Below are 26006 nucleotides of genomic sequence, written 5' to 3'. Positions count from 1 at the left end.
CGGCGCGCGAGCTCCCCCGCCGCTTGGGGCCGCCCGTTGCCATGGAGCCGCCCGCCGCCGACGCCGCAGACGCGGAGCTTCGGAGGAGCCGCCGTGCGAGCCGTTCCGACCCGCTCCGGTCGGCAGAGAGGTGGGTCCGTCCGCCGCGTAGCTCCTCGGACGCGGCCCAGCGCCCTCGCCGCCCAAGTCCTGCCGGGCCGGCGCCTGCTGCGGCGGGTCTCGGGGGCCCTGCGCCCGGCGGTGCGCGCCCGCCGCTCGTGGTCGCCGCGCCTCCGCCGCGGCGGTGAGGGGACCTCGGGCGGGGTGGGAGGGCGCCCTGCGGAGTCCCCAGGGCCCCCCGACTCGGTTCTGCAAAGGATAACCGGGTCTGGGAAGCGCGAGGGCCTCCGCTCCGACGTCGTCCACCAGCGGATACTCGTTTATCCGCTCGAAGTTTTGGCTTGAGCGAGGCTTCCTTGAACGTGTGCAAGGACTGGGCACTGAGCAGGTGAGGAGCAGGTGGGGACTGGGCACTTATTAGGTGAGGGACAGATGAGGAGCAGGTGCCGAGCAAGTGAGGGGGCAGGTGAGGGGCAGGCGAGGGGCAGGTGGGGCCTGGGCGCCGAGCACGTGAGCAGGCCCCAGTCTGGTCTGCAGCAGCTCAGAAGACTCCCGCACTCACTCTCTGCGGGTAAGCCGTGCGGAAATTCATGAGCACAGCGTACACATTGGTTTTAAAGTGAACATCGGTGGCGACCCCCCAAGTCCAGAAATAAAAGCGTGTTAGCACCGCACAAGTCAACCCACCCCTGTCCTGCCTGGCAGACCTCCCCCCAGGACCGTGAGCTGGTTTGTGAGTCTAACTCCCTTGCTTTTCTCTAGGTGTCCCACCTATGTGTGCATTCCTAAGCAATATGATTAAATTCCACATGTTGTTAAACTTCATATAAATGGAATGATACGGTGTATATTCTTTTTCAATTTTGAAACAATGCCAAGTTGCATGAAAGTTGCAAGTTGAGCACCAACAATCTTCCTTTTCCTGAAGCATTTAAGAACGAGTAGCTTGCATGAAGCTTTATCACCACCACCACCGTACTTTTGAGTATTTCCTACCTGCAAGGGCCCTCTCGGGCATGACCATGGTCCACGTGACCATCAAGGTCAAGAGAGTCACATGGATGTGTCACTACTGCTGGTCCTCAGCCCAGTCAAGCACATTTTGACAGTTGATCCCGTAAAGTCACAAAAGCAAAAAGGACTCAGTCTGGGACGTCGCACAGCACTCGGTCATCATAGCGACTTAGTGTTTGTTCGGTGTCTTTCGGTCCACAGCATTCCCCAGCCTTTCTTTGGCCCCCATGACCCTGGCACCTTTGATGGCTGCAGGCGGTGACTTTGTAGAAAGCTCTTCCATTTGGGTTGTCTGATGATGTTTCCTCAAGATTAGATTCGCATTATGCATCCTTGGCAGGAAAGTCACAGAACTTATGCACAACTTTCTTCATCCCATTCCATCCTGTCAGGTGGCTCATGGTGGCCCATTTGTCACATTACAGATGATGTTTGCCTTGATCACTTAATCAAAGTGGTGTCTGCCAATGTCTGCGCTGGGAAGTTACCTTTTTCCCTCTGTAATGAACGCGCATTTTGTTGGGAGATACTTTGAGGCTAGTGGCCGCGTCACCCTTCCCAGGCTTGAGCTGGGCGGCTCACCGCGGGCTCGCCCTCCACCCTGCTCGGGCTCTGATGCCCTTCTCAGCGCTGCCTTCCTCCTACTCAGGCCCTGACAGCCAGCTCTGGGCCACCCCGGGTCCTGCTTTGCCTGCCCCTCCTGGGGAACCTAGTCCGGAAGCTTCCAGAGGGAACAAGGGTGAGTGCTGTGCGCCATCTGCCCATCAGTCGTGTGGAAGAGGCGCACCCGCTCTGTGACACGGCGCCGGCTCCTTCCTCGTAACCATCCAGCACTCTGTAGGCCAGATCACGCTGTCGGTGTTTTCTGCTGTTGGTGGCCATGGGGCTTTGTTCCCAGAGTTGCTGCTGCTCTCTGAGGTCGTGTTATGTCTCCTGTTGTTTAAGTCTGTGGTGAATTGGATTGTGTTTCTTCAGGGGAAAAAAAAAAATCATAGGTTGAAGCTCTAACCCCTGGCATCTCAGAATGTGACCTCATTTGGGAATAGGGTCACTGGGGATGGAATTCAGTAAGATGAGGTCACACTGGAGGAGAGTGGGCCCCTGATCCCATATGTCAGGCGTCTTTATACAAAGGAGGTATTTAAGGGGTGCCTGGGTGGCTCAGTAGGTTGAGCGTCTGACTTGGGCTCGGGTCATGATCTTGAGGTTCATGAGTTTGAGCCCCGCGTCGGGCTCCGTGCTGCCAGATTCTGTGTCTCCCTCTATCTCCGCCCCTCCCCCGCTCATGCTCGGTTTCTCTCTCCTTCCAAAATAAATAAACATTAAAAAAAAAAGAGAGAGAGGTATTTGAACGTAGATGTGCACTCAGAGCATCACACGGAGGTTGGAGTTGCCCTGTCACAGGCCAGGAACTCTCGGAACCTGGGAGGGAGGCCTGGGACAGACCCTGCTGTAGTGCTTCAGAGGGAACAAGGCCCTGCCGGCACCTTGATGTCAGATTCCTGCCCTCCGGAAGTGTGAGAGAATACACTTCTGTTGTCCTGAGACGCCCGGTGTGCCACGCTTATGCTGTGACAGCTCCGGGACACGAGCATAACGGCTGAGACTTTCCATAGGGCACACACCTAGGAGAGGCACCGCTGAGTCAGAGAGTAGGGGGGCGCAGAATGGTGCCCAGAGAGATCCATGACCTAATCCTTGGAATTTGGGAATATGTTAGATGACGCGGCAGGGGAACTGAGGTTGTTACCCAGGTGTCTGGAGATGGGGAGATTGTCCTGGATTATCCACATGTGCCCAGTGCAGACACAGGGTCCTCAGAAGTGGGACAGGGAGGCAGGAGAGAGAGAGTCAGGGGGCCCCAGGAGAAAGACCACACTGACGCTGCTGGCTTTGAAGGCGGTCCAGTGGGCCCAGGAGTGTGCGTGACCTCTGGAAACAAAAATCCTCCCTAGAGCGTCCAGAAGGGAACGCTGTCCTGCCCACACCTTGATTTTCACCCAGCGAGACTCATTTCAGAATCCGACGTCAGGATCGTAAGGCAGTAAATCTGTGAAGTCACTGGGTTTGCGGGAAGTTGTTGCAGCAGCGGCGGGAGAGCCGCACGGAGGCGCGCGCTCGTTAACTCTACCGGGTGACGCCAGACTCTCTGGAAGTGATTGTCCCCGCTCTCGCTCCCACGCTCCCGCCATGGCCGAGTGAACGTTCCCGCTGCCTCACTCACGCACCTGCCACTGTCGGGCTTGTGATGTCTTACCAAGTGTGATGACCACGTAACGATAGGAGATTGTGACTTTAACTTTCGTTTCCCTAATTACAAATGAGGTTGGACAGTTGTTGTTGTTGGTGTTGTTCATTACCAAGAAATAGTGTATCGTCCAAAGCACGACTTGGCTAAGAGTTAAAGGGAAACACTCTTAATAATGCCAGGAAAACAGGCATGAAGTGGGGCACGCGGTCACACTGGACACATGGCTGCCCCACTTCCTGGCCATTTGAATGTCCTCAATGGTCAAGTGCCTGTGTGGGTCCTGCCGCTGCCCCCGGACTGCCACCTTCTTTACTGATTTGTGGGTAATCCTTGCGTGGTCTTGATGCGGAGGACCTTTAGGATAATGTGTTGAATTTAGCTTCTGGCTTGTAACTTTTTTCTCACTCTCCCGAGGGCATCATCTGAATGACAGGTTTTAATTTAAATGTACGTGACCACCTGCCAGCTTTTCCTCTCATGGCTAATGACTTTGGTGTCCTGTGTAAGAAACCCTGGAGGCGCCTGGGTGGCTCACTCGGTTGAGCGTACGACTTTGGCTCCGGTCACGATCTCACGGTTCGTGGGTTTGGGCCGGTAAATACAGCTCCAACGGCTGAAGACTCACTTTTCGCATAACTGCAAAATCATCGTCAACCCCAACAAAATTAACGTGAATTTCTTAATAAAATCGAATGCCAATTTGTGTTCACTTTCCCACATGATCTCAAAAACGTCTTTTACAGTTGCTTCCAAACAGGACCCCCACACCGCAGGAGGTGGACTTTTGTCTTCCGGACCTTTTCACTTAAAAAGGCCTCCCGATCCCCCTTTCCCCCATGACACCCACTTGTTGAGGTGTCAGGATCATCTGGTCCGTTTATTTATTATTTAGGCCTCCTTTGCCGTCACCCGGGGAGGCTCCGTCATTTCCTCCTGAGCGGTCCTGCAGCCTTTTGTTGTGTTTGTCCTTACGCAGTTCGTATTTTTTGATGGAATTGTAAATGGCATCTTTTCCAAATCTTTGATAAATGGGAATATGTTTGGTTTTTATTATTGCATTTATATCTAACGACATTACAACATCGTCTCGATAACTTTCATGAGGGAGGTCTGTATACTCATTTGGATTTCCTACGTACACGGCTATGTTATCTGAAAACATTGCCATTTCTGAATGCCTTTTTGGTCCTTTTACCCCAAAGGTTCTAGCTGGGAGGCAGGAGTGCCCGTGGAAGGAAGTAGCTCAGCGAAGCCCTTGTTTTGTTCTCCGTCTGTTTCTTTTTCTAATTTTTTATTCACCTTTTGAGGGGGGGAGGAGGGGCAGAGAGAATCCGAAGCAGGCTCCAGGCTCCAGCTCTCAGCATGGAGCCTGACGCGGGGCTCGAACCCACAAACTGTGAGATCACGACCCGAGCCGAAGTCGGACACTTAACCAACTGAGCCACCCGGGCGCCCCTGTTTTCCGTCTTAAAAGAACATTTTTAACGTCTAGGATGATGCGTGATGCCTCCTGTACGTTGTCGGCAGCGTGTAGCCTTTGTTACATGAAGGGAGACTGTTCCTAATGTAAGATTGCCACGTTTTTTTTAAAGCATAAGTGGCATGTTGAAGTTTATCAATACTTTTTCCCCACACTTGTCGAGTTGATCATATAATTCTCTTCCTTCGGTCTGTTACCGGGGTGAATTAAGCTGACTTCCGATGCTAAGTAAACGCGCCGTGGTCCTGAAGTTTTATGCCGTGTTGACACTGCGGATCCAGGCCAACGATGCCTCTCTCTGCATTTTCGTGTCTGCGCTCTGAGCGACAGGAGCTCCCCGTCTCCGGTCTCCCCTGTCGGTGTCGGGCTCTGGTGACGAAGGCTGTGTGAGCCCCAGGAGAGAAGTCCGGACCTGCCTGTCCCTCCGGGAGGGGGTGCGTGTGAACCCAGTGGTCTGCGCCCGGCGTGTTTCCCACAAGTGGATGGGGAAGCCTCTGAGCCTGGAGTGTTCTTCCTGGGAATGCATTTGACTGTTGATTGAGTTTCTTTTATGTTTGTGGGACTTTGGAAGGTTTTTTTGGTCAAACAATTCTGATTAGTAATATTTCTCTAATAATTTGTCCGTTGTCTACATTTTCAAATTTACTGGCATAAAGTTGTTCATGACTACTTTAATGTTTTCCTGACATATTTATCAATTTTAGTCTTTTAAAAATACAAACTCTTGGTTTCCAGGAGCATCTCGATCACGTATGTTCGTTTCTGTTGCATGAATTGTTAATATTTTCAGTCTGCTTTCTTCCACTTTCTTTGGGTTCATCTCGCAGTTTTTTCTGCAGCCACTCGAACTGGATGTTTCGTGCATTAACTTTTAGCCTTTTCCTAATGCCGTTTTTGTGTGAAGTTCAGGAGTTTGCTCTGCGTGGGGTCAGCTGCGCTATGGTTGATTGGAGCTACTGTCCTTGTAACTCAGCTCAAAGTATTTTACTGTTTCCAGCATGATTTTTTTCCCTTGACCCATGGGTTACTTAGAAGTACGTTTCTTATTTTCTAGAAATACTTCTCTATTTGTTATTGATTTGGGCTGGTGACTTTTGGTCAGAGAACAAGCTTTTTATGATTGTTTTTATTGAGGAATAATTGGCATACGATATTAATACTGTGTTTGTTTCAGGTGCACCCCGTAGTGATTTGATATTGTACATTGCAGAGTCACCACCGTGACAAGTGTAGTCACCGTCTGCCACCACACAAAGCTGTCACAGTATAACTGACCATGTTCCTTATGCTGTACAAAGCCTTGTACGTTTTAGTCTCTTAAAATCTATTGAGACCTGCTTCGGGCCCAGGAGACGGCTTTTGTAAATATTCAGTGTGTGCCTTCAGGGAGCACTTGCAATTCTGTCGCTGGTATGCTCTCTGTATGTCTGCCACGTTCAGTTTGTTAATGATGTCCAGTGTCATTAACGACTTCTGCTATCTGCTTTTGTTATCAGTTCCTGAGAGCGGTGTGTGAAATTTTCCCACGAGAGTTTGCATTTTGACTTCTTCCTTGTTCTGTCGATCTGTGCCGTTTCCTCTGTGACTCCATTAGTGAACACACGTGGATGTAAAATTGTCGCTTCGGGACGCCGGGGTGGCTCAGTCGGTTGAACGTCTGACTTTGGCTCAGGTCAAGGTCTCACAGTTCATGGGTTTGAGCCCTGCACCGAGCTCTGTGCTGACAACTCGGAGCCTGGAACCTGCTTTGGATTCTGTGTCTCCCTCTCTCTGCCCCTCTGCCACTTGCCCTCTCTCTCTCTCTCTCTCTCTCTCTCAAAAATAAATAAACATTAAAAAAATTTCAGTGCTTCTGTAAGCTTGTGTTTTAGATGTCTCTCCAATAGTGGACAGTTAGATTTTTTGGTTGTTGCTATGGGTCTTTTAATCCAATTTAAAAGGAGACCTTTTGTTTGTTTGTTTGTTTTGTTACACCTTGGCCCTTTCACCTGTTTACAATCTTGCCTTCACTTAGATTTTGACCTGATGATTTCTTACTTTCTAGTCAAGTCTTCAAGGTTCTTAAGGCAATTAACATACAATTTTATGCGGCATTTGTGGTTATTTTTAGTGTGATGGCTGGCACGCTGGACAGCCACATGCCTAAAATGGAAATGGAACTTCCAACTGCCTCTTACGCATGTTTTAGCAAATCTGTTTCCGATTCTACTTCATCCCCATAGACACCGAGTTCTGGGGCCTTCCACAGGCAGTGGGGCGCACGTGGGTTTTTATGGCTCAAGTTTTCCCCTGGAGGTCGGTCCGTACCTCTGCCTGCAGGGCTGCTACCGCCTCACACTCCCGGCTTCTGTTTTGTTCAAGCTGTTTATTCTCCCATTTGCCGTGTCCTTGTAGATGCGTGTGTTGAAAAAACTGAATCCTTCTGCTGTGGTTTTAGTGAGAATTTAAGAGGCATCAGAGGCTCCCTGTCTGGAACTGCCCTGTTTCACTGGACATTCAAAGTGCACGTGGTTCAGCAGCACCTGGTGGCTCAGTCTGTTGAGCGTGTGACTCTTGATTTCATCTCAGGTCATGATCTCGTGGTTCGTGAGATCGAGCCCCATGTCGGGATCTGCGCCGACAGCATGGAGCCTGCTTGGGATTCATTCTCTCTCTCTCTCTCCCCCCTCTCTCTCTCTCTCTCTCAAAGTAAATAAATAAACATTAAAAAAGAAGAAGTGTCGGGGCACCTGGGTGGCTCAGTCGGTTAAGCGTCCGACTTCGGCCCAGGTCATGATCTCGCAGTCTGTGAGTTCGAGCCCCGCGTCGGGCTCTGTGCTGACGGCTCGGGGCCTGGAGCTGCTTCGGACTCTGTGTCTCCCTCTGTCTCTGCCCCTCCCCCACTTGTGCTCTGTCTCTCTCTATCAAAAATAAATAAAATGTAAAAAAAAAAAATTTAAAAAGAAGTGTATGTGGTTTAATGGCATCTTCAATGGAACTGTATGTGTGATGATCCACCTCGTACCAGGCTGCCATCCGTCCGGGAGACAATTGAGCTGCGCTGTGATGAGCACATGGAGTCCATGAGCGCGAGCAGAACAGACTCGGCCACTTTGTAAATATGTTCTAAAAGCTCTGCCATTCACAGATGGGGGGGGGGGGTTAATAGGTTTTCTCAAGTGGGAGGAATATTGTTGGCATTTGACAAGATGCCTTGAAATTTTGCCTCTCAGAACTGTAATGTGTGATTGTTTCTTTGCAGCATTTTTTTAAAAGGAATCGCTGGCCTTGACTTATTATTGATTCATCCAGGAAACATTATTAGGCTTTGAAAATATTTTTCAGTCAATGATTCCGAGGCAATTGTAAAGTGAAACATGAAAGACAAATTCATCTACAATTGTAGCATCTCCTACATAATATCAACATTCCGCACGGAGTTCTGGGCAGGCAGGCCCCTAAGGTCCCTCAAAGAACTAAAGCGTGAGGGATGTTCTGAAATTCCTTAAGGGTTGCTTCGGACCTGCCCCGTAACACGCGATGTGCTATATAGCACGCACATCCCGAAGGTTCGTTTGGATGAGGTTTGATCGTCACGTGTGCAACCACCGCTAGAAATGATGCAGAACATCCCCCACCCCGCTGTGCCCTCGCGCCCCTCCCACTCCTCGCCTTTGACCCCAGATCCACGGCCGCCGGCAGGTAGGTTTGCCTGAATGGGGGTTTCCCGGTTCTCTTCCGTGTGTGGCTTCCTTCACCTCCGGCGAGGCCCCTGCGACACGCTCGTGCGCATCCGTTCGGTTCCTTCTTGTTCCCGAGCAGCGGCACGTGCTCACGACGATGGGCGCTTGGGTTGTTTTCCGGCTGGGGGCCCTCTGGGTAAACACTCGTGTGCAAGGTCGTTTGAGGGATGTGTTCTGGTTTCTCCCGGGCACGTCCTGGAGGAGGGTTTCCGGGTCCCGTGCCGGGCCAGTGTTCGTATTTTCGATTTGGGGCGTTCTCACGGGTGTGCAGCAGTGTCTCGTGACGGTCTTACTTCACGTTTCCCCGGGGACTGATGCTGCGGCGCGAAGTGTCACAAGCTCGTTGGCCATTTGTGTACCTCCTCTTGCCACGTCTGTTCTAAAATGCCTGCCCCTTTTCAGTCGGAGTTTGGACTTTATGTTGTTGATGTTCAGGGGCTCTTTATATATTCTGGATATGCGACTGTTGTCAGATTTCTCTGCTGCAGATATTTTCTCCTAGTCTGTGGCTTGTCCATTTTCTTGTCTTCTTTTTTACAAAAGTTTATTTATGTATTTTGAGAGAGAGAGAGAGAGGGAGGGAGCGTGTGCCCGGGAGGGACAGAGAGAGAGGGAAGGAGGGAGAATCCTTAGCGGGCTCTGCACTGTCACCACAGAGCCCATTGTGGGGCTTGAGCCCACGAACCATGAGATCATAACCTGGGCCAAAACCAAGAGTTGGGTGCTAAACTGACTGAGCCACCCAGGTGCCCCTCATCCATTTTCTTAATGTCTTTTTACAAGAGAAAGTGTTAATGCGTATGAAATCCGATATTTATGTTTTTTAACTATGATCCTATTCATCTATACCTGTTACAATTTTTTTTGTAGCTAATTTCTGCTTCCCAAGATGGAAGAAGACGCTAACCAGTTCCCTACGAAGGAGCTTTTGGACAATGTCCTGATTGTGGAAGATGGTAATGAAAGTCTTTTCACAGATAACAGGTGTTTTGGCAACAATGAAGATAAATGACGTGCTTTATAGTTTCCCTGAATTCCCTTTCTTTAGAAAGACTATATCTTTTAGGCTTATTTTTTTTTCCTCAAAGTTTATATCATTCTGTCTTTAGTTGAAAAAAAAAAAGATAGGGGCGCCTGGGTGGCGCAGTCGGTTAAGCGTCCGACTTCAGCCAGGTCACGATCTCGCGGTCCGTGAGTTCGAGCCCCGCGTCGGGCTCTGGGCTGATGGCTCGGAGCCTGGAGCCTGCTTCCGATTCTGTGTCTCCCTCTCTCTCGGCCCCTCCCCCGTTCATGCTCTGTCTCTCTCTGACCCAAAAATAAATAAACGTTGAAAAAAAAAAAAAGAAAAAAAAAGATAAATTATGGCCGAGATTCTCGAAAGCGACAGATTACAGTTTTCTCGTTTCCAGCGTCTCTATTGAGAAATAGGATGCCATTTTTATCCCTTTGATTGTGACCTATTTTGGTTTTCTTTCCCTGGAAGTTTATAGATTTAAAAATAATCCGATAATCCAAGATAGGCCTCGATTTGGGCTAGTGCTGGACACCAGGCAAGACAATCAAACCTGGACTAGTTTCCTTGGTTCTCCATCTAACTGCAGCACGGCTCGTTTCTCCGTTTCTGAGCTGTGGTGAGGTGGGGTGAAGCGTGAGGTGAGGTGTGGTGAGGTAGGTGGGTGAGGAACTGTGAGGTGACGTGAGGTGAGGTGTGGTTAGGTGTTGTGGTTAGATGAGGTGAGGTGAAGTGAGGTGAGGTGAGGTGAGGTTGGTGAGATGCGAAGAGGTGAGGTGTGGCGAGATAAGCTGAAGTGAGGCGAGGTGCTTTGAGGTGAAGTGTGGTGAGCTGAGCTGTGGTGAAGTGTTGTAAGGAGAAGTGAGGTGTGGCGAGGTGGGGTACAGTGAGGTGAGGTGTGGCGAGACGAGGTGAGATACGGTGAGGTGAAGTCAGCTGAGGTGCAGTGAACGTAGTGAGGTGAGGTGAAGTGAGGCGTGGTGAGCTGAGGTTGGTGAGGTGAGAAGAGGTGAGGTGTGGCAAGGCAAGCTGAGGTGAGGAGCTGTGAGGTGAGGTATGGGGGGGTAGTAAATTCGTCCCCACCTTTCCGTCTTCCCAAATGTACAGGCTTTTTGTCTACTCTCTTCCTCCTGTACTCCTTGTGATTTTCACTGACGCCTTGTTGAATTCCTTTGTAGTCATTTTCACTGAGATTTAATGAAGGGTAGAGAGAAATTGCATAAGATAATAATTCTCCAACTTTTTTGTCAGAGAACCCCTTTACATTCTTAAAAATCGTTGCAACCAGAAAGTGTTTTTCCTGTCGGTTACTATTTTTTTTAACTTTTTAATGTTTATTTATTTTTGAGAGAGAGAGACAGAGCATGAGCAGGGGAGGGGCAGAGAGAGAGGGAGACAGAATCTGAAGCAGGTTCCAGGCTCTGAACTGTCAGCACCGAGCCCGACGCGGGGCTCGAACTCATGGGCCGGGAGATCATGGCTTGAGCTGAAGTCAGATGCTTAACCGACTGGGCCCCCCAGGGGCCCCTCTGCCCCGTTTATTTTGATGCTCAATTTGTTCTAAATTTGGCCAGTAGGCCCCTTCCCACTTGTGTGTTCTCTTAAAATTCTTTAAGCACGACTGAGCCGCCCAGACACCCCTACGTCAGTTACATTCTTTAATATCGAGTGTATTAAAAATTAAAGCTGAAAAACTTCTTATATGTACTCAGTGAAAACAGCAAAACTGAACCTGTTGTATGTAACGAGAAGAGTGTGGCTCGTCAGAAGACAGCTGGATTCCCGCTCGGGCGTGTTAGTCCGTTGTGACACGAGCCGTCACGTGGACCTTGGGAAACTGCATTCTACACTCGTGAAACGAGAGTGAGAGGACAAACGGTGTTCCAGTACTGCTAGGAAAATAGTTTTGACTGCAGACGCTCCCAGAGAGTTCTAGGCGCTCCCACCGGGGTTCCCCGGGCCGCGCTTTGACAACCATTGCTCTAAGGCCACCAGCATCGTCGCCTGCAGATGCGAGCTTGTCTAGGTTCGTCCCAGTGCTTCAGACTTGAACGTCTGCCTCTACTTTGTGTTTTTTCTCTTGCCTGGATTTCTAGAAAGAGATGAACTAGAGGCTCCAGAGTTCCAGGTTGAATTTCTTCCTCCGGCAGCCGAGAAGGGTGCCGACTCGGGAGGCCGCCGCCGGTAACTACTCCGGGCGGGCCCCTTGCTCCCCGCACCCCAGCCTGGGCGCCCCCGGCGGCGGAAAGGTGGAGCCGGGCGGGGGCGAGCAGCGCGCGAGGGCCGCCGCTGTCCTTCCGCATTAAGCCCGGGGAACGCCGATGCTGACCCAGGTGGGAAGAAAACAGCCGCCCCAGCCAGGTTCCAGGCCTGCGGCCTGCGGGGGACCTTGGGCCGCCTGGAGACGCTGCGGGAGGAGAAAGAGCTGCTCGTGCGGAAAACCAGGTGGGCTCGGCGAGGCGACGGCGGCGGGGAGGGAGCTGCGGCGGGGGGGCGGGGCGAGCGGGGGGCGGGGCGGCCGTCGTGCTCCGGAGGCTTCGGCGGCTCTGCCCGGGCCTCCGACCCTGGCGACCTCGGGGCCGGCCTCGATGGACGGATCTCCCCCTGCCCTCCTGGCCATCACGTGAGGCGTGCAGAGGGTGTCCCCGTTGGTCGTGCGGGGCCCGGGCCTCGCTGGTGGCCTGCGTGGGGCTGGGCCCCGGGTCGGCGCGTCCTGCCCCGGGGTCCGCTCCGGCTTGACCCGCGCTAACACTGGTAGCGCGTGTTCCCCAAACGTCCGCGAAGAGAAGGCCATACGGGAAAGTGGAAAACACATGGTCCCCGCTGTGACCCACGTGCCCCTGCCCACCTTCGCCTGTGGGTTCTTTCCCTGTGGGTGCGTGTGCCTGTGATTTCTGTCTGCTGAGTTGTGTGACCGCCGCCTGCAGGCATCACTCCTGCCTACTTGTCCCCGGAGCGAGTAAAAACCTCCTTCCACCGGACCTCCGCACGGTTCCTCCCCTGAGGAAGTGAGCATCTCCCGGCCGCGCAACCACGGCGGTTCCCTGCGTGTCCTCCAGGCTGGCTTAGAGCCCGCGCTCTGGGTTTGGTTCTGCTGTTCTCATCACAGGAGCTAGAGTTTTGAATCGGATTCGATCCAGGCCCACACGTCGGTCGCTTGTCCTGTCGGGTCTGGGAGTTCTAGAACGCTGACGAGGTGCTGCAGCTGTGTGCCGGGTGTGCGGCCCTCCCAGGCCTCTCCCCGGTGCCCTTACACGCCTGGCCACGTTCACGTGTGCCGGTTCCCGTGAACTCTCATTTGGGCTGAGGTCACACGGTGGCCCCTCTGAAGGGCTTTCAGGAAACAAGACCCTGATCAGGCAGCTTGATTGTGTGAGAGAAATCCCTGGAAAGATGATGTCACCTCAGCTCCTAACCTGGGCAAGGGGGACAGATGACCGGGGCCCCTGGCCTGGGTGAGGGGGGACAGATGACCGGGGCCCCTGGCCTGGATGAGGGGGGACTGATGATTGGGGCCCCTGGCCTGGATGAGGGGGGACAGATGACCGGGGCCCCTGGCCTGGATGAGGGGGGACAGATGACCGGGGCCCCTGGCCTGGGCGAGGGGGGACAGATGAGCGGATCCTCTGGCCTTGGTGAGGGGAAAGATGACCGGGGCCCCTGGCCTGGGTGAGGGGGGAGAGATGATTGGGGCCCCTGGCCCGGGCGAGGGGGGACAGATGAGCGGGGCCCCTGGCCTGGATGAGGGGGGAAAGATGACCAGGGCCCCTGGCCTGGGTGAGGGGGGACAGATGACCGGGGCTCCCTGGCCTGGGTGAGGGGGGAGAGATGATTGGGGCCCCTGGCCCGGGCGAGGGGGGACAGATGACCGGGGCCCCTGGCCTGGACGAGGGGGGACATATAGCTGCGGCCCCTGGCCTGGGTGAGGGGGGACCGATGACTGCAGCCCCTGCCCTGGACAAGGAGGGACATATAACCGCAGCCCCTGGCCTGGGCGACGGGGGACATATAACGGCGGCCCCTGGCCTGGGTGAGGGGGGACAGATGACCGGGGCCCCTGGCCTGGACGAGGGGGGACATATAGCTGCGGCCCCTGGCCTGGGTGAGGGGGGGCCGATGACTGCGACCCCTGCCCTGGACGAGGGGGGACATATAACCGCGGCCCCTGGCCTGGGTTAGGGGAGCTGAAGGAAGATGGGTTTCTGCCCGAGGCTCCCGAGGGAGAGCGTGAGGAGAGGCTCGATCCCAGAGAACTGCTTATGCGGATTCTGACTTCCCTGCAGAGGAGAGCTGCGTGCTTGCCGCCAGAGGATAGAGCTCATCGCCAAGCAGCAGGCGAGCGTGGCGGCCGAGGTGGCTGCAGGGAGAGAGGCCAACAACACGTAGGTCGTGCGCCCCGGGCGCCGAGCGGGGCTGGTGGCGGGGGCCCCCAGTGCCGCAGCAGAAGGCGTCCGGTCACCCGACTCGTCATCTGTACTAACACCTGCTGCCCTCGGGTGCACGAGGAAGCAGACTGGCCACCCTCCAGGGTGGGGAACAGACGCACCCCGATACGGAAAGAGACAGGTGGTCACAAGGACAAGAGAGCTGGTGGCCGTGAGGTCAGGAGAGGTGGTCCCTTTGAGGCAGGTGGCCAGGGAGGCTTCCTGAGGAGTTGCCTCCAGGCTGGAACCTGAGTGAGAAAAACAACTTGCCTGCAGGGACTAGGAAGGAACATTCTGGGGGTGAGGATGTGCAAAGCCGTAGAAGTGCCCAAAAAGAGAGGCCACTCTGTGGGGACGGGGCAGGGACACCAATGAGCTTAGGGGAAGAAACATCAGGACTGGCTTTGTCTCGATCGGCCAGCCAGGTAGTGCCACTACCCAGATGAGGGGACAGGACAGGCAGGGGGTCAGAGGCCTGCGCGGCTACCTCACGTGGACACATCTGCTTGGAGCTCCCCGCGCCCGGGGCTGGTGTCCACAGGTGAGCCAGGTGGCGTCCATGCACTTCAGGCCCTATTGGTCTCACAGCAGCCCTTTGAGGGACTCAGGGACACTAAGTGAGCTGCCCGGGGTCACCCTACTGAGCGGGGACACGGTGGGACGTTGGTCCTGGCGCTCTGAGCCAGAATCTGAATGTAGCTGCCCCACTTGCTGCCAGGAAGGGACGAGCGCCAGGCCCCACTGGCCCCAGGAGTGTAGGGGGCCTCCTGGCGGCTGGAGGTTGGAGTCCTGGGGGGGTCACAGGACAGACAGGACAAGGTGCCAGACAGCTCACCCAGCAGCAGCGTCGTGAGGCCTGCAGCCCAGCCCCCTGCAGGCAGAGACAGGCTCTTTTGTAGGACTTTAAAATCCACCTGATTCTATGGGACACAGCAGGCTGGATGTCGAGAAATGAGGGCCACACCAGCTGCTGGAAACCCACTCCCCAGCCGTACACGTGTGGGGTCCTGATCCATGGTATGCACACACCGGTCCTGAGGTCTTTGTCACCCAAGGCTATTTCCACACAGCCCCACTGGCCACCCCGTGATCATCTGTGATTATCTCAGAACATACCTGAGTGGTCGGGTGCCTGGGCGGTGCACTGAGCCGGCCCCAGCCCAGGACAGAAGAGGGTGCAGAGTGGACTCCCTACCTAGAGTCTCCCAGGGGCGTTTTGGCCGCCTGACTGCTTCCAGTCGGGCGAGTGTGCAAGATCCTTCCCTGATCGGAATGGGCCCGCAACTCGGACAGGCTGGAACCAGGAGATCTGGCTCCCTGACCCCGGGAAGGAAGTGGGCACTGGTGTGGCCAGGGCAGGTGTTCTAGCGGGTTCTGTGCCTGGCCAAGCAGCCAGAAGTAGGCAGAGGGGCAGCTTTTCTTGAAGGCCTTTCCCGCTGGCCGGTGTAGACAGATTTCTCTCTTGAAAATGAAGAGGCCAGCTGAAGGCCTCAGTGGGATAGTGGCCACCGGGGGGCTTTCTCTGGGGGCCAGGCTGACGCCACCTCCCCGCCCCCCCACTCCCCTGCCCCCCTGCCCCTCTGCCCCTCTGCCCCCGTGCCTCAGCAGCGCCTCCGTGGGCCGCCTCCAGGCGGTGTCCAGACGCCTGTGCACGGAGCTGGACGACGAGAGAGCCCTGCAGTCCCAGCTCAGAGCTGCGTTGCTGAAGAGCGAGTGAGTTGGGGTGGGGGGGGAAGGGGGGCTCCCTGTGCACAGGCAGGACGCAACCCCACGTAGTTTGCGCGCGACTTTTAAGCTACCTAGGAGCGGGAAGGGAGCCCGTTAAATGAAATCATTGAAAGGATAAGACTTCACGTTTTTTGAAATGTTTCCCACTTTCCCCATGTTTGTTTGCATTTCTGAGAACTATGACACCTGCTTCTTTTCCTTTCCCCTCTTTCCTGCTTCCTGCTTCCGGAGAGCCACCAGCACCGTGTTTAAACAGTGTTTCGCCGTTTCACAACCTTTCTAGAAGCCACCCCCAGCAAAGACGCTGATGCTTGGGTTTGGGTCGTAAACAGCAGCATTGCCTCTAGCTAGCTGCTGCAAGAAAGGGGGTTTAGGAGGGGATCAGATTCCTCGTGTCCCTCGTGCCCTGCTTCCCCCCAACAGCGGCCCCCTCCCCCAGACGCTGGCCGGGCAGCCTCTGGGAAACGCGCAGGAAGGCACAGAGGGCCAGGACAGGGCATTGGCGGCAGGCCACCCGCTGCTGGAAAAGCCACAGCTGTCCCCTGCCCCTCCCGACCACAGGGCCTCTCGGGGAGCGGGGGGTGGGGGCAGGAATCCGTCTCTAACCCAGCCCTCCTTTAAGTTAGGCACAGTCCAGCCCTGGGTCCTGTGGTGCTTTAGCATAATCTAGTGGGGAGGCGGGAGGACAGAGAGGTGGCCGGGATGGTAGGGCCATCTGTGAGTGAGCATGGGAGGACGATGGACGTTTATGTGGCCCTTGTTTGACGGCGCAAAACACCCCGAGCCCCCTTGGCCCCAGCCGTCCTAGTGACATCCTTTACAGCAAGAGGGTCCCACTTGGGGGTTGCAGGGGGTTATCCCGTCTGCAGCCAGGAAGACCCCTCACCCTTCCATGACACTCATGGCCTCCACATTTTGAAGATTATGGGCCAGTGAAGGCCCCTTAAGTTGTTTTTGCGTGATGCTTCCTTGTGACTGTTGGCTGGAATACCCCCGAGTGATGCCATGTCCTTCTGGGGGGGGGCCTCTCAACGAGGCGCATGATGGCAACCGGTCCCGTTTCCGGTGGGGGGACTTTGGTGGCTGGGCCGAGGTGGTGCCCGCCGGGGTTCTCCACGCAGCGCGACACCTTTGGAAACAAATCCGTAACGTGTGGTGGACCCTCAGAGACTCTGGGATCCTGTCCTCGCCCCCTTGCAGGCGCTGGTGTCTGAATTCAGTGGTGTTTCTTGCCTGCGCCAATCATGATGGCGATGGCGGTGATGGCCCCCAAAGACGCTCTAAGTCCGCGCTCCTTCTGCGGCCGCGGGCCGGCCTTCTGGTGTGAAGAACAGCGTGTCTTCTCCACGTCCATTTGCTTTTTGGCGTAGACTCTGATTTCTGTTTTAGTCAGCAGCATACGGTCACTTCCGTCATTATTCGCCTTGACCCTCCGGTCCTCCCAAGTTGGCCCCTAGGCCCTTTGACACGTCCCTGTCCCTGTCACTCTTGGAGTGCTCTCGGGCACCAGGACGCGTTCCACGCCCCCCCCTTTCATCCTCCCGCCCCAGCTCTGGACTCAGCCTGGTTTGTAACTGAGGAGTGGGGTTTGGAGGTCTAGAGCTGGGCGCCGCTGATGCCCGTGGCCGCGAGGACCTTGCTGCTCCCAGGCCCTTGCAGCAGGCGGGGACAGCAAACCCGTGCACGTCTGTGTGTGTCCCTGTCTTGAAACCAGTTCCAACAGAACTGCAGGCTCGTCCCCACCCTCCCCCGCCGTGTCTGCACCTCCTTCCTGTGGCAGTGACCAGCCTGCCTGTCGCTACCCTCAACGTTTTCACTGTTTCCCCGGTCCCCACGTGTAGCCAGTCCGCCGACCCTTCCAGCGATCGCCCTGGGACCCTCTTCCTGCGGCCTGACCCCAGCAGCCTGCCCGCCGGCCGCTGCTCACGTGGGCCTGGCTGCTGCCGGACTGTCATTTGCTGCCTTGTTAACCAGCTTTCCCTGAGTCTAATTTACACACGAGAAAATGTATCCCAGACGTTCCCTTGTGCCTCTCCTCAGTCAGCAGTCCTGCCCCAGGGGACCACTGGGGACCGCTGACACACTCTGTCCCTTCCTATTAAATGTGTCCAGTGTGCCGGGGCACCTGGTGGCTCAGCTGGTGGAGTGACTGACTTAATTTCTGCTCAGGTCATGATCTCATGGTTCGTGAGTCTGAGCCCCGCATCGGGCTCTGCATTGACAGCGTGGAGCCTGCTGGGGATTCCCTCTCTCTGCCCCTCTCCTGCTTGCGCTCTGTCTCTCTCTCAAAAATAAATAAACATTTTAAAAACATGTTTTAAATGTGCAGAACCATACCTGTTTACCCGGCGCCTGGTTTCTCCAGTCCACACAACGGCTCCCAGTTGCATCTGTGGTCTTGTGTGGAGCGGAAGTCCGGGCGCATCTGAGTTTTTTGTAATTATTTTATTTTAGAGAGAGAGCAAGCAGGAGAGGGGGGCAGAGGGAGAGAGAGTGTCTTTGGCGGGCTCCACACTCAGCACGGAGCCCGACATGGGCCTCGACCCCGGCAGCCCTGAGATGACCTGAGCCACCCAGGCGCCCCCACATCCACATTTGTACATAGCAGGAGTCCGGGCGTGTCTGCAGTTTGTTTTTTAATGTTTTTATTTATTTTTGAGAGAGAGAGACAGAGTGTGAGTGGGTGAGGGGCAGAGACAGAGGGAGACACAGAATCCGAAGCGGGCTCCAGGCTCCGAGCTGTCAGCACAGAGCCCGACGTGGGGCTTGAACTCACGGACTGTGAGATCATGACCTGAGCTGAAGTCGGACGCTTCACCGACTGAGCCACCCACGTGCCCCGCGTCTGCATTTTTATGTAGCGGGAGTCCCAGGTGCATCCAGGGTTTAACACGACAAGCATTATTACCTCCCCGTCCCTGGATGGCCGGGAACCTAGGAGCAGCGTAGCTGGGGTTCTGGCTCGAGATCTCCCGGGAGGTTACGCTTGAGATGTCAGTCAAGACGGCATCGTGTGGAGGTTTGCTGGGTTGGACGGAGGATCAGCTTCCAAGCTCGCTCAGATCAACCCCCCGCAGGCCTCTCCTGGGGCTGCTGACAAGGGACACTGAGCCCCCAGGGGTGAGCAAAAGCCCCAGTGTCCTCTCGGAAGTGACATCGCATCACCTCTGCCGCATTTGGATCAACCCTGAGACCGGGTGGGCGCGGCCTGCTCGACGGTGTGCGTGCAGGAGACAGGGTCATGGGCTGTCATCCTGGGGACTGGCCACCTCATACTGAGTCTCACATAGGCCCTTCCCCCAGCAAAACCGGCTACTGCGCGCGGCGCCTGGGGGTGGGGGGCGGTACACTGAGTGTTCCTCGCGCCTCTGCGCTTCCGCTGTAAAATGTCATCGTGTGGACGTCCCGGCAGCGCAAGATGAGCTGAGCGGCTCTAGCCCCACAGAGAATCGCAGCAGGTGACAAGAACACGGGTGGAGAAGGAAGCCCTGTGCGCAGAGGAAGTGACCATTCCCAGGAGCACAGATCGCCACGCCCGCCTGGGTCCTGAGGGGCGCGTGTGCCAGAGTGGGGCGCGGCCCGCTGTCTGCTGCGGGCGGACAGGGCGCTCAGCGGATTGAGGCCAGCGCAGCCCTGGAGCGGGCGGGTCCGCGTGGCTGGCCCGTCGGCCTCATCGACAGGAGCCTTCTCTCAAGTGGGGTCCTGACGTCCTCATGCTCTGGGCCCATCCTGGGAAGTCCCGCCACCAGCCCCTGGGCCACCAGCCACACCACGAGCGCCGCCGCAGGGTCTCCGCGGATCTGTGCCTCCACGAGCGGTGCCCCCGGACGCACATTCTTGGGACTCTGCTCTCAGGGATGACGCGCCTTCAGGCCCTCCTGTGTCGCTGCCGACCACACGCTGGGCAGAAGCCCCCGTCAGCCAGGGACTCCGAGGAGGTGGAGGGGTGGGCAGGCGAGGCGGGCCCCTCCAGGGGGCTCGTGTGCACTGGGGTGCAGGCGGGACGCCTGAATCTGTGGCTCCGTGGCTCAGGTAGTGCCGCTCACTCATTCAACAAACGGTAGTTGAGAACCTGCTGTAGGCCACACTCCGTTCGAAGCATTTAGGGCTCGCCGGTGAATAGAACAAGTGAAAAGCCGTGTCCGGGGAGCCTCTGTCTTCGTGGTAATGGGAGGCAGACGATCAGCCAAACGTGAAGTTCGGGACGGGTGGCCCGTGTCACGCGGTCCCTGCGTCCCTGGACTCGAGCTTCTGTCTCACCTGGGTCCAGCGGCAAGGCCAAAGGCCACGGGCAGCCTCGCACCGCAGGCTCCGTGCAGGGGCCTGGCCACGCCCGGGGCAGGGTGTCTGCCGCAGGGGCCCGGCTGAGAGCCTTTGCTGGCCTTCCTTCCGGCGCTGCGGCAGGCGGCACACGCAGACCTCGCGTCCCCGAAGGTGATGCCCACACAGATCTCACTGGGCTAAAACCGAGGGGCTGGCAGGACTGCCTTCTTTTCTAGGGAGAGCCTCTTTCCAGCCTTGCCCAGCCCCCAGACGTGCCCTCCTTCCTGGGCCCACGCCCCTGCCCCATCCTCTAGGCCAGCAGCACCTCTGTGCCTCTGATCTTCCATCCACCGTCACCTTCTCTTTATTCAGAGAAAGTGGGACGTCAGTCAAATCGCCCTCTTTTTCAGGCCTGGGGGCCAGCAATCCATCAGCCACGGTCAGATGTTCCCGCCGCCCGTCTGCGCCCAGACACCCCCCCCCCGTAGGTCACACAGGGTGCTCATATGGCAGCAGCCCACTTCCCCTCCATGTCCTATGCTGCCCCCCCCCCCGGCCCTGTCTCTCACTGCCGTGCTCCCGTGCCACAGGGAGCCTCTTTCAAAGGTGGCATCTCCCACCTGTGTCCCCGGCCTATTTCAGAGTGCCACACCGGTCCTCGGGCCAGCCGGGGACACTCAGGAAGTGCAGATCCACGTTCGAGCCAGGCCGGGGCCCGTAGTGCCGTGGGTGAAGGGGGGAGCCTTCCTCTCCCCTGCGGCTGCAGGCCCAGAGGGCTTCCAGGAGGAGGAGCCGCCCTTGACTGGTGGTCGTCAGAACTGCGTGGCCAGGCCCTCCCGGAACCCCTGGAATGGACGCTCCTCAGAGGGTGTGGCCTTTGCCGACACAAACAGAAGTGCCTCTTGTTTGAAGGAGCGCCGTGTGGCACATTGCGATCCAGAAGGGACAGCTCGAGGACGTCCAAGCGTCTGCCCAAGAGGAGGAAGCGGCTGCCAGGAAGGGCCTCCGGGCGCACGCGGCCGAGCAGCTGCACCGCGAGGAGGAGGCCCTGAAGAAGGCCGAGAGGAACCGGCTGCTGAGGGTCAGGTGGGTGGCCAGGACCTGCCGGGGGCCTCAGCCCTTCTCCAGAGCCAGCTCCTCTGTGGCCCCACCTGAGGCCCTGGCCAGGGCCCGCCCAGGGCCTCCTGTTCGGCCAGGCCGCTGAGTAGGGCAGAACAGCACCCGCAGGTGTGTCACAGGCCCACTCCCGCTCCCCAGGTGCGGTCCCCATTTCCTTCCCTCCCAGTCCTCGTCCAGGGTCCTCCCCACCCCTCCCCCTGCTCACCCCATCCGGCCCGTTGCCAGCTTTCCCTGCCGCTTCTATGGGAGCCAAGCCCCTGGACACCGGCAGCGCTCTCGCCCTGGGCACAGGTGCCGCCGGCCTGGCTCTCAGGGACACCTGTTCCCTCAAGAGCCGGTGCTCCATGAGTTTCCGTTCCCACTGTCCCCCGCCACCGCAGGAAGGCCATGCACCTGCAGAAGGAGCACGGGCTCAGGCACCAGAAGCTGGTGGAAGACGCCAAGAAGAATCACAAGATCGCGGTGAAGTTCCTGAAGGCTTCCCTGGGAAGGTAGCGTCCTCAGACTCCCCCATTGATACCCTGGAGGAGAAATATAAGAAATACAAGAATCTTTTTTTTGTTTTACTGTCCCCGATTTTATTATTAAATCATTACCCTACTGTCAGAACGTCATAAAGCTGTATTTTTAGTTTCGAGCTGACTTCCTGCTTGTGTTCAGAAAAGGACCTGCGGTGAGTTGCCAGGGGCCTGTCCAGAGAAGCCTGTTTCAGTGTTCCCTAGAAATTGACATTCAACATAACTCTTTCCATGTGTCTTTAATGTGGTCACGTTTAATTATTTCCTTGACGGACGTGACCACCGTGCAGTTCTGTAACCGCAAGTCAACGTGCCCCGGTACTCGCGGTTAAAAAACGTGCCTTCTTCTTCCAGAATCCGCGAGCAGGAGAGGGAGAAGGAGATGGGGTCCCAGGAGCACATGAAGAGGCGCATGGACGCCGTGCTGGCTTTGAAGAACAGTATCAGTGCCAACAGGGTAGGCGACCTGTGTCCACCCTTGCCCTCGGGGCACATCGCACTCCAGGAGGGACAGCTTGACACCCTTGGGGCCCCACGCAGTCCTACAGGAGCCCTCCAGGCAGGCGTGTTTCCTTCCAGGCGGGGGTCCACACCTCGACCCCTCAGCCTGCCCTGCCCTGTCATCTGGCTTCCCTGCCCCTTGGGACGGGAGTCCCGTGTCCTCAGACTCGCCACTCAGTCGCTTCCTGGGGGTTACAGAGCCTCCCCCCACAGGTCTGTTGCCCCTGGGCCCGTGCTGGCACTAGCCAGGTGCCCCGCCGGGCAGGAAGAAATCAGCGCAGGCCTGTCCTCCTGGGGCCTGGTCCGCGGGAGGAGCCATGGCAGGGCTCCAGGGGGACCGGGGCTCAGCGAGGCCATGTGCAGGGGTCCAGGGTCCTGTTGGAGGAAGTGATATCCCCCTGGGGCCCAAGGGTGTGGCAGTTAGGCCTGGGGAGTGGAGAGGGGAACAGCATTTGCAAAGGCTCAGAGGCAAGAGTGAGCAGGCCTCCTGGAGGGGAGCCCAGCATGGCAAGGGGGCAGAGGCGAGGCGCCAGTCCTGCAGCGCTGTGGACTGGACGACAGCCAGCTCGGGGGGCGGGAAGCCCCTGAGGATTTTAAGGACAGGTGGTCGGTGGGTGGGCGGGACCAGGCAAGGGTGGGGCTCTGCAAACCTGTGCTCCGGCATCTCAGGGCTGAGTTAACGTCACCGGCTCAACCGAGAGCTGCCGTGTGTGTGCGTGCGCACTTGTGTGCACACGCGTGTGCATGTGCCAATGGTATACTCTCACTTTTCTCTATTCCCAAGGAAACACTCCGGAAATTTCAAGCATGGGGCCAGGCCAGGGCAGAGCTGGCTGAGCAGAAGGCCCAGGCCCAGAAGGAGATGATTCTGGCCCAAGGTGGGGACGCTTTCAGACACCTTTTCCATCAACGCCAGCGCCAGGAGCTGGAAGCCCAGAACCGGTGAGTGCGAGGTGGCTTCCTGGGGGAGGTGCCCGCCTGGGCCGAGGGAGGCCTGTCCCTCACAATTAGCCAAGCTGCTTTCCTCCCTGGGCTTCTCCCCAGATGGGGGCTCCAGCCCTCCCTCCACACCCTGCTCCCCAGATCCCAACAGGTGAGGCCTCCCGTGGGCCTCAGAGCACAGACCTTTCGACCCCCATCACCTCTAGCGCGGCCCCTGGCCCGGCTTCCTGGTTTCTCAGGAGCTGCCCCAAGCCCCCGAGGCAGCTCACTCTCTGTGTCTCCGGGCTCTCCGGGCCCCTCCGTAGGGGGCCGTGGGGGGTCTGGGCTCACCCTTCACGCCCTCATGGGCTTCGCTTGCCGATTTCCTCCAAAGGGCACTCGGTGCTGCCTTCTCAGTATGCCCTGTACCCTCGTCATTCACCCTGAGAACCCCCTCAGCCCTGCAAGGTCCCAGTACACACCTCTCCAGGCCACACTCTGCCCTGCCTCCCGCCCCCACACCCCCCGCAGGCGTGGGCTTCCTGAGATCCAGAGGTCCACGTTCTGGTCCTGCCCACCTCCTGAAGGGCACATCCCTTCTCCCCCCCCCCCCCACCACACCCCCTTCACAGGCACGATTGGTGCGTACCCAGGTGTGGCCTCCTGGTCCTCTCCCTGGGGACAGCATCTCCTGCCAGGGAGTCACAGTGCTCTGGCTGTCACCACAGGAGCTGTGCCATCAGTCGTCCCGCTAGGGGCTCCCAGGGGCGGCTCCACCCGTGCCTTCGTCTGGCGCAGGCCGGGCACGTAGGAAGAGCCAGGGACAGAGTTGGAATGAGTGAAGGAATGAATGAGTGAAGGAATGAATGAGCACGTGAGTGAATGGCCTCGAGCCCTAGTGAGGCCGTGGTTTGTGCCTCGCTGGAGTGCCCGGCTGCCAGCCTGGAAACCTGGAGTAAAAGGCACGTCCTGTGGGGTCAGGTTTGCTGTGGGGCCCGGGCGGGGCAGGAATTTCAAGGCCCGGGTCTCCGGCCTGGCAGCCTTCCTGGGCCTCATCTGTCTGCTCCCTTGGGAGCCAGGGGGCCCGGCCAGAATCAGCTCCCGGCAGCCCTGAGCCCAGCGGGGCGGCACCTCCTGGGGGAGGGGCCCCAAAGGCAGCTCGCAACTCACCTTCCCTGGTTCCACACGGCGTTTTCCCACAGCGCCTTCGAGGAGCAGCAGAGGCTCAGAAAGCAGGAGATCGTAGGTCGGATTCTGAAAGAAGAGGCTGCGGGAGAAACCAGGAGGAAGAGGCGGTCTTCTCCCACCAAAGCCACGGGCCGGCTGACCCTGAGAGATGAGACGTGGGGCTACATCTCGGACGTCTGCGAGGACAGGGGCACGGTGGCCCTTCCCCGCAACCTGCCGGTGAGCCAGAGGCCCCTGTCTGGTCACAAGTCCCCGGGGACGTGGTTGGGCCTCGAGACATCGTGTGACCATCTCCGGCTAAGATCCCTCGGCCGAAACCGTGTGGCCTGCACCAGGCTGTCTTCCGGCCTCCCTGCTCCCCGGGGGCCCCGCGGGCGGGACGCGGGCGGGCTTCCCCACGGCTCCTCTCTGCGGCACGCAAGATGGCGGGCCACACGGCGTCCACCTGGGAGCTGTCCTTTCCCAGGTGACGGCGCAGGTACAAGGGGCCGAGACCCAGGTGTCTGGTGGCTCATCCGCCACAGGATCCACCTCTGCGGACCCCACTGCGGATGCAGACACCCGTAGCGTCCTCTGCAACAAGAGTGGCTCGGGCCGCCTTACCTGTCCCTAGACAAAAAGACAGGCAGTGACCACAGCCCAGTCCCGGGCCACGGGGCTATCTGTGCACATGCCTGTCACCACCCTGGCACCAAATGCTCTCAACACCCCCCCAGAGACCAGCCGCTGCCATGTCCTGTACTCCCTCGCCGCTCATGCGTCATCCTCCTGAGGGCCGGCTCCAGGCCGGCACCCCCACCCCACCCCCGGGGCTGGTGACCCATACCTGTCCCCAGGAGTGAGGGGCAGGGACATCAGGACCCCTCCTGAGCCCAGTTCAGCACTCCCACTTCTGCCCCGTGCACCTCGAAACCCGAAGGTGCGGGTCACCGGCTCCCCTGGGCCTCTGCGGACTCTTCGCTCTGTTCCCAGGCGTTTTCGGTCTCTGCCCGGTCCCTGCCCGCCACTGTGGAGTCTGCCCCTCCGGGCCGTCACCCCTGCCACCTCCTCCCTGGCCCGCCCAGCCGCCTGCCCTGCCGTCCACACTAGGTGTCCTGTGTTTCTCCGTGTCAGCACCCAGTCTGCTTCCCCGGGAGCTCTCCACACATTGCAGCCACATCCCCCTCCGTCTACGGCTGATGCTCCCTAGAGGGAGGCCCCACGCCGTCCCCTCTGAAGCCCAGTGCCAGAACCGGTGTCCTCCGGAGGGAGGGCTTTTCCAGGGCGTGGCCTATATAAGCAAAAATTAGAAATAACACGAAACTGAGGATGGCGAAGAAGATTGTAGTAGGCCCATAAATCCATGTTCTGTGGACTCTTTCGTGGGTATTGGAGAAAAATACGTAATGATGTGTCTGAAGTTACTTATATTTGAAATGGGAAAGGGTTACGAAACAGACCGTGTTCTAGTCTCCGGGTAAAGAGGAAAAGAACCCGTAGAAGAGCCAGGTTGTCCGTAGCCGTGTGCCCGAGGGTCTTGTGATGGCGGCTGTGTTCTTCTCTCGCTGATCTGTAGAGTCCCTTGTCTTACTGTGATTAGCTCTGAATTTCTCTCCCCGACAGCAGGACAGTGAAGCGGTCTCACCCCCCAGAGCCTCTCAGTTACTGGAAGCCATCTCCTATGAGTCTGTCCAGGGGGACTCGGGGAACATCACCTGGGAACATGACACGCTGGCCGAGCCGGAGATCCCCGGGCTCTGGCAGGAAGACTATAAGCCGAACCAGGT

General features: G+C 57.3%; 1 protein-coding gene across 1 annotated transcript in view; it reads left to right on the top strand.

Moving 5' to 3' along the window:
* The first annotated feature begins 33 nt into the window (after positions 1-33).
* The window catches only part of CFAP74 (cilia and flagella associated protein 74), a 66681-nt gene continuing 40708 nt past the window's right edge, over positions 34-26006 (top strand). The window contains exons 1-12 of the mRNA XM_043573566.1: positions 34-130; positions 9437-9522; positions 11675-11762; positions 11886-12023; positions 13862-13960; positions 15611-15715; positions 20906-21079; positions 21493-21603; positions 21985-22087; positions 22916-23073; positions 24255-24459; positions 25843-26004. Of these exons, the coding sequence (XP_043429501.1) occupies positions 9456-9522; positions 11675-11762; positions 11886-12023; positions 13862-13960; positions 15611-15715; positions 20906-21079; positions 21493-21603; positions 21985-22087; positions 22916-23073; positions 24255-24459; positions 25843-26004 (1410 nt within the window). The 5' untranslated portion in view covers positions 34-130; positions 9437-9455. The remainder of the gene's footprint in view (positions 131-9436; positions 9523-11674; positions 11763-11885; positions 12024-13861; positions 13961-15610; positions 15716-20905; positions 21080-21492; positions 21604-21984; positions 22088-22915; positions 23074-24254; positions 24460-25842; positions 26005-26006) is intronic.

The sequence above is a fragment of the Prionailurus bengalensis genome, chromosome C1 (genome assembly GCF_016509475.1).
Source record: "Prionailurus bengalensis isolate Pbe53 chromosome C1, Fcat_Pben_1.1_paternal_pri, whole genome shotgun sequence".
NCBI classification, from domain to species: Eukaryota; Metazoa; Chordata; class Mammalia; order Carnivora; family Felidae; genus Prionailurus; species Prionailurus bengalensis.
This window is presented reverse-complemented; position numbering and strand designations above follow the sequence as displayed.